The sequence below is a fragment of the Zeus faber genome (assembly GCF_960531495.2).
Source record: "Zeus faber genome assembly, chromosome: 11".
Classification (NCBI taxonomy): Eukaryota; Metazoa; Chordata; class Actinopteri; order Zeiformes; family Zeidae; genus Zeus; species Zeus faber.
In genome coordinates this window covers 32,089,418-32,096,917 of record NC_137205.1, presented here as the reverse complement: position 1 = coordinate 32,096,917, position 7,500 = coordinate 32,089,418, and the positions used below count along the sequence as shown (strand labels likewise).

Here is a 7,500-nt window from a genome sequence, read left to right as displayed (position 1 = left end):
GTTGGCATCTTTAACTCGGACCTAAGAAAACATTTGTTGTAAAAACAGCCACCGGTGTTGGTGTCCATCAGATCAGTGCACACACACACACACACACACACACACACACACACACACACACACACACACACACACACACACACACACACACACACACACACACACACACACACACACACACACACACACACACACACACACACACACACCATGAGCATGCAGAAGTCGGGAAGGTGTCCCGTCATGCCGAACACGGTGGTCTTCAGGTACTTCTCGTGGCCGGCAAGGTCAATGAAGGTGATGACCTTTGAGGACTTCTCACAGATCTTGGTCCAGTCCAGGCTTCCTCCATGGCTGTCGGGCTTGTTCACCACCTGAGGGGGGGGGGGGTTGTTGTTGGTATAAACAACTATAAAAACACTGACATCACCACACAACTGACTTGGGAGGTGTTGTGACGCTGATGCGGAACAAAGAATATGACAATGGACGATATTTTGGACAATTAATACAGTTGTATAAAGATCTCAGATTGCCACCCATTTGTCAGCCGAGCAGTCACGGTACACAGGTATTTAGGTTTCTCTATGTAGAGTTGAATTCAAAACGCTCTCCACAGAAGGTTGATAGAGAGGATCGTCTCCATCCACTGGTGTTGATGTACAGGTTGCTCTGAGCAGCGTTGAGGACAGAAGGTTAATGAGCGTTGTATGGTATCAAAAGCAGCCTGGGGATTTGAGAATGCTTGACATCGTTGCCGGTGTTGAGGTGTAGAACATGTCATCTGGGTGGAGGTAAATTTGCAGTCTTAACTGCTACAGAACACGGTGTCATCTGGGTGGAGGTGTAGAGTGAAGCAGCCCTCTCTGACCTGTCCCTCCTGGTCGAAGCCCAGGATGTCGTTGCCCACGCTGCTCGTCCTCCCGCTCTCCATCTCGTGCTTGTGTCTGAAGAGCTTCTGCCGAGCGAAGCCCCGCCCGTTGTCCAGTTCCCCGTGGGTCAGGACCCCCAGGAGGGTGCTCTTACCGGCGTCCACGTTCCCCACCACCGCCACCCTGGCGGGGGGAGGCGAAAGGGGGAGGAAACTTTATCCCTCCATCTTCACTTCTAAAAGATTTTGAGTTTCGAGGGTTGAGGCTACAAGTTTCAAAAGTTTCAATTTGCAAAAGTTTCACGTTCCAAAGGTTTCTACCTTTAAAGACTTTTGTTTCCAATATTTCAAGTTTTAAAGTTTCAATTTTGTAAAATGTGTCAGTTTTAAATTGGTTAAATGTTTAACAGTAAGCAGTGGAGGTAACAAAATGCTTACATTCCAACCTAAATCTTCAAGTCAATCCCCAGAGTGCAAGAAGAAAATACAAATAAATAATAAACAAAAGCATTTACATTTAGTCATTGATCAGACGCTTTTATCCAAAGCAACTTACAATTGTTCAAACACCGACGGACGCAGCCATCAGGAGCATTGAGGGGTTAAGTGTCTTGCTCAAGGACACTACAGCATGCTAGCAGGAGGAGCCGGGATCGAACCAGCAACCTTTAGATTACTAGACCACCAGCTCTACCTCCTGAGCTACCACCCCCCAAAAGCAACACAATTTTTGTCATTTGAGTGACGAGCTGTAATGCATCTACTGTAACTTACGGCAGATAAACAGCCACACAAGTGGCGTGTTCACAGCCCTCCAGCACAGAGATACAGAAGACGAGGCGTTAGAGAGGGGGCTAGGTGGAACAAGCCAGGAGCAGATGGAACATGTCATGACAGGGCTCCTCTCCTGAGTGAGTGTGGTGATGGGGTTTTAACCTGTTGCTCGTTAGCCCAACCAACGAACAACAGGTGTGCAGCCACCCTGACCCGATCACCTAGATCCAGGTCAGGTGTGGCTGCTCAAACCATCCCATCCCCACACCACAAAACATTTTTACATAGACTACAAGGCTACGTTGGGGTGGAACGTCCCTTTAGCCTGGCATGGGGCCCTGCTCACCTGACCTCCAGGAAGTCGAGCTCGCCCACGCGGCGGCGGATCAGGAAGTCCCGCACCACCCCGGCCGCCTCGCTGCGCTGCCGCAGGGGGATGAGGTCCGAATCCAGCTGCTCACAAAGCGAGCGAACCGTGGCCACGGAGGCCTCCATGTCCTTCTCATCCAGACCCCAGTCCCCCCCGTCTGGAGAGGGGGAGAGGGATGAATGATTGACATGGACTGTCCAAAGCTTCAGGAAGCATAATCATGTGGAAAAAGAAAAAAACTGATCAAAAACGCCTATATTTATGCAAACTGGCACAATTTCCTATTTGTGGCAGAATATGAATACACAGGTTACACAGGTTTATTGGTCAATTTAGGATTTCTTTGTACATTGCCAAATCCTTCTTGGTTGTTATTTTAAGATTCTAAGTTTTTCTCGTCGATATATTTATTATGTTATTGATAATTTTTGGGTTTATTGATATTTTTGAGTAAATCTTAAGGGCGATTGCATATTTCCAATGTTTCCCTCTATTTTTATTCTATTTCTTTATCATTGTAATTATTATTATTACACTATTGTTTTTGATGATGTAAAACTGTCATTTCCCTCTGGGGTTGAATACAGTGTATATCTATCTAAAGAACCAGAGAAAGAAAGTAACTACGTCCCTCACCAGAGCCCATCCCGACAACATAGATGGTCTCCCCACAGCCTTCCTCCACCCGGTCCCTCAGCTGTCGGAGTAGTGAGTCGTATTGCTCTCCATTTGGGCTGACCAGGGCCAGCTGAGAGAGAGAGCGAGAGAGAGGGAGAGAGAGAGAGAGAGAGCAAAGAACTGAGACGGTTTTGTTGTGTCAGAACATTTTGAGATCATGTTTTCCGTTGCTTTCCCCAATGGGGGTCACTCAGAGTTCATCCAGAGCAGCCAAGACAGCTGCATCGTACTCGACGTCACTCAACGACGAGGTTTATGAAAGTGGCTTCCTGTGGGGAAGCGCCCGTTGAGTTCCTCATTCCGTTGCTTATGAATGGAAATGTCCAGCGTTTGGAGAAAATGAAAGTGATGATGCAAAACCTGTTTTGGTTACCGGATTCAAGTTGTAAAAATATCACTGATACACATAATAAAAAGACGATACACAGTAGGTTCAAGTGCACTCTGTACAATGTCCAGATAATCAGGTCTGGACATTGTCCGGAGTTTCCCTTTCACACACGCAACACACAACAGGAGATTGTCCGTGTCAGATGCGTTCACACTACCTGGAAATACTCTGGTTCATACGTTGGGTGGAGCCCGGGTTGCATGCATGCAGGAGGCAGGACGTGACGCAATGATGCTACAGAGTTTTACACCGCACCCAAGATGGTCGAGGACGAGGCTACCGACTTGTCTTTTTTGCCATTGACACTCCATGTATTTGGACATAATATAAAGGAAAGAATGGAAAGGAATATAGAAAGGAAGGCAGGAAAGCAGGAAGGAGAAGGAAGCAGCTGCGCTCCACGCACAAAGGTAAATAACTGGTACATGATAGAGCCTTCAACACGCAACACGTCCACTCGTTGGCTGTGAATGATCCGGACAATCACCTGCTCTGTTCACACGTTCCGCTCAACAGCACACAGACTACCAGGCTGCCGGCTGGCTAAAGTCCGGGTCAAATGTTTCGGACATCTGGGTTCATACGTACAGCTCCTCCGGGTAATGTCCACATAGTTTCAGGGTTGCAGTGCGAGTGTGGAAGCAGCCGTGAAGAGCAACTACAAGTTTACATTTGTAACTAATTTACAATTTTGGTTAACCATCTAACATCTAACCAGTTAACCATCTAACATCTAACCAGTTAATCATCTAACATCTAACCAGTTAACCATCTAACATCTAACCAGTTAACCATCTAACATCTAACCAGTTAACCTTCTAACATCTAACCAGTTAACCATCTAACATCTAACCAGTTAACCATCTAACATCTAACCAGTTAACCATCTAACATCTAACCAGTTAACCATCTAACATCTAACCAGTTAACCATCTAACATCTAACCAGTTAACCATCTAACATCTAACCAGTTAACCATCTAACCAGTTAACCATCTAACTTCTAACCAGTTAAACATGTAACAGAGATGAAGAGGGGCGTGGCATGTGCACACTTTGGCTGCTCGAAAACCAGCCAGAAAATAATAATAACTTGTTTTTTTATTACAGGCAGCAAGAACCATGAAGCATCAGCTGTTTACAAAGGTGTAGAACTGTGATTGTGGCTTTAACAATGGAAATAAAAAGACAGGGCCTCTCAGAGGGAGCGCTCCCTGGACGGAGACAAAGAGTCTCATTGTGTTTACCTTTCATACCAGGAGGAAATGAAGGGTAAGAAATCTGTCTGTCTGTCTGTCTGTCTGTCTGTCTCTCTACCGGGTACGCCAACCTGACAGTTGCTCTAGCAGGACTCAAACCTGCACCCACCTCGGTGAGACTAACCTGGTAAATAAAGGTCATCCAACCATCCAACCAGTTGAACATCCAACCAACTAACATTTAACCAGTTAACCATCCAACCATCTTACCAGTTAACCATCCAACCATCCAACCATCAAAACATCCAAACATCTAACCAGTTAACCATCAAACCAGTTAACCATCAAACCAGTTAACCATCAAACCAGTTAACCATCAAACCAGTTAACCATCAAACCATCTAACCATCCAACCATCTAACCATCCAACCATCTTACCATCCAACCATCCAACCATCCAACCATCCAACCATCCAACCATCTAACCATCCAAACATCTAACCATCTAACCATCTAACCATCTAACCATCCAAACATCTAACCATCTAACCATCTAACCATCTAACCATCTAACCATCCAACCATCCAACCATCTAACCATCCAACCATCCAACCATCTTACCAGTTAACCATCTTACCAGTTAACCATCCAACCATCTTACCATCCAACCATCCAACCATCCAAACATCTAACCAGTTAACCATCTAACCATCTAACCAGTTAACCATCCAACCATCTTACCAGTTAACCATCCAACCATCTTACCATCCAACCATCCAAACATCTAACCAGTTAACCATCTAACCAGTTAACCATCTAACCAGTTAACCATCTAACCAGTTAACCAGTTAACCAGTTAACCAGTTAACCATCTAACCATCTAACCATCTAACCAGTTAACCAGTTAACCATATAACCATATAACCAGTTAACCAGTTAACCAGTTAACCAGTTAACCAGTTAACCAGTTAACCAGTTAACCATCTAACCAGTTAACCAGTTAACCAGTTAACCAGTTAACCAGTTAACCAGTTAACCATTTAACCATTTAACCATTTAACCATCTAACCATCTAACCATCTAACCAGTTAACAATCTAACCAGTTAACCATCTAACCAGTTAACCATCTAACCAGTTAACCATCCAACCATCTTACCATCTTACCATCCAACCATCCAACCATCCAACCATCTAACCATCTAACCATCTAACCAGTTAACCATCTAACCAGTTAACAATCTAACCAGTTAACAATCTAACCAGTTAACCAGTTAACCATCTAACCAGTTAACCATCTAACCAGTTAACCATCCAACCATCTTACCATCTTACCATCCAACCATCCAACCATCCAACCATCTTACCATCTTACCATCCAAACATCCAAACATCGAACCAGTTAACCATCTAACCAGTTAACCATCTAACCAGTTAACCATCTAACCAGTTAACCATCTAACCAGTTAACCATCTAACCAGTTAACCATCTAACCAGTTAACCATCCAACCATCTTACTATCTTACCATCCAACCATCCAACCATCCAACCATCTTACCATCTTACCATCCAAACATCCAAACATCGAACCAGTTAACCATCTAACCAGTTAACCATCTAACCAGTTAACCATCTAACCAGTTAACCAGTTAACCATCTAACCATCTAACCATCTAACCATCTAACCAGTTAACCAGTTAACCAGTTAACCAGTTAACCAGTTAACCATATAACCATCTAACCATCTAACCATATAACCAGTTAACAATCTAACCAGTTAACAATCTAACCAGGCAACAATCTAACCAGTTAACAATCTAACCAGTTAACCAGTTAACCATCTAACCATCTAACCAGTTAACCATCTAACCAGTTAACCATCTAACCATCTAACCAGTTAACCAGTTAACCAGTTAACCAGTTAACCAGTTAACCATTTAACCATCTAACCAGTTAACCATCTAACCATCTAACCATCTAACCAGTTAACCAGTTAACCATATAACCATATAACCATCTAACCATCTAACCATCTAACCATATAACCATATAACCAGTTAACAATCTAACCAGTTAACAATCTAACCAGGCAACAATCTAACCAGGCAACAATCTAACCAGTTAACCAGTTAACCACCTAACCATCTAACCAGTTAACCAGTTAACCAGTTAACCATTTAACCATCTAACCATCTAACCAGTTAACCATCTAACCATCTAACCATCTAACCAGTTAACAATCTAACCAGTTAACAATCTAACCAGTTAACAATCTAACCAGTTAACCAGTTAATCAGTTAACCATCTAACCATTTAACCATCTAACCAGTTAACCATCTAACCAGTTAACCAGTTAACCATCTAACCAGTTAACAATCTAACCAGTTAACAATCTAACCAGTTAACAATCTAACGAGTTAACAATCTAACGAGTTAACCAGTTAACCATATAACCATCTAACCAGTTAACCATCTAACCAGTTAACATCTAACCATCTAACCATCTAACCAGTTAACCATCTAACCAGTTAACCATCTAACCAGTTAACCATCTAACCATCTAACCATCTAACCATCTAACCAGTTAACCATCTAACCAGTTAACATCTAACCATCTAACCATCTAACCATCTAACCAGTTAACCATCTAACCAGTTAACCATATAACCATCTAACCAGTTAACCATCTAACCAGTTAACATCTAACCATCTAACCATCTAACCAGTTAACCATCTAACCAGTTAACCATCTAACCAGTTAACCATCTAACCATCTAACCAGTTAACCATCTAACCATCTAACCAGTTAACCATCTAACCAGTTAACCATCTAACCAGTTAACCATCTAACCAGTTAACATCTAACCATCTAACCATCTAACCATCTAACCAGTTAACCATCTAACCAGTTAACCATATAACCATCTAACCAGTTAACCATCTAACCAGTTAACATCTAACCATCTAACCATCTAACCAGTTAACCATCTAACCAGTTAACCATCTAACCAGTTAACCATCTAACCATCTAACCAGTTAACCATCTAACCATCTAACCAGTTAACCATCTAACCAGTTAACCATCTAACCAGTTAACCATCTAACCAGTTAACATCTAACCATCTAACCATCTAACCATCTAACCAGTTAACCATCTAACCAGTTAACCATCTAACCAGTTAACCATCTAACCATCTAACCAGTTAACCATCTAACCA

The 7,500-nt window shown here is 42.8% G+C and overlaps 1 protein-coding gene across 1 annotated transcript in view; it reads right to left on the bottom strand.

The window, feature by feature from the left end:
• LOC307236422 (GTP-binding protein 1-like) overlaps nt 1-7,500 on the bottom strand; it is a 21,459-nt gene that overhangs the window by 12,889 nt on the left and 1,070 nt on the right. Inside the window, exons 2-5 of the mRNA XM_080008841.1 lie at nt 2,652-2,763; nt 1,992-2,172; nt 872-1,055; nt 210-374 (exon numbers count right to left, since the gene is read on the bottom strand). Coding sequence (XP_079864967.1) covers nt 210-374; nt 872-1,055; nt 1,992-2,172; nt 2,652-2,763 — 642 coding nt within the window. The remainder of the gene's footprint in view (nt 1-209; nt 375-871; nt 1,056-1,991; nt 2,173-2,651; nt 2,764-7,500) is intronic.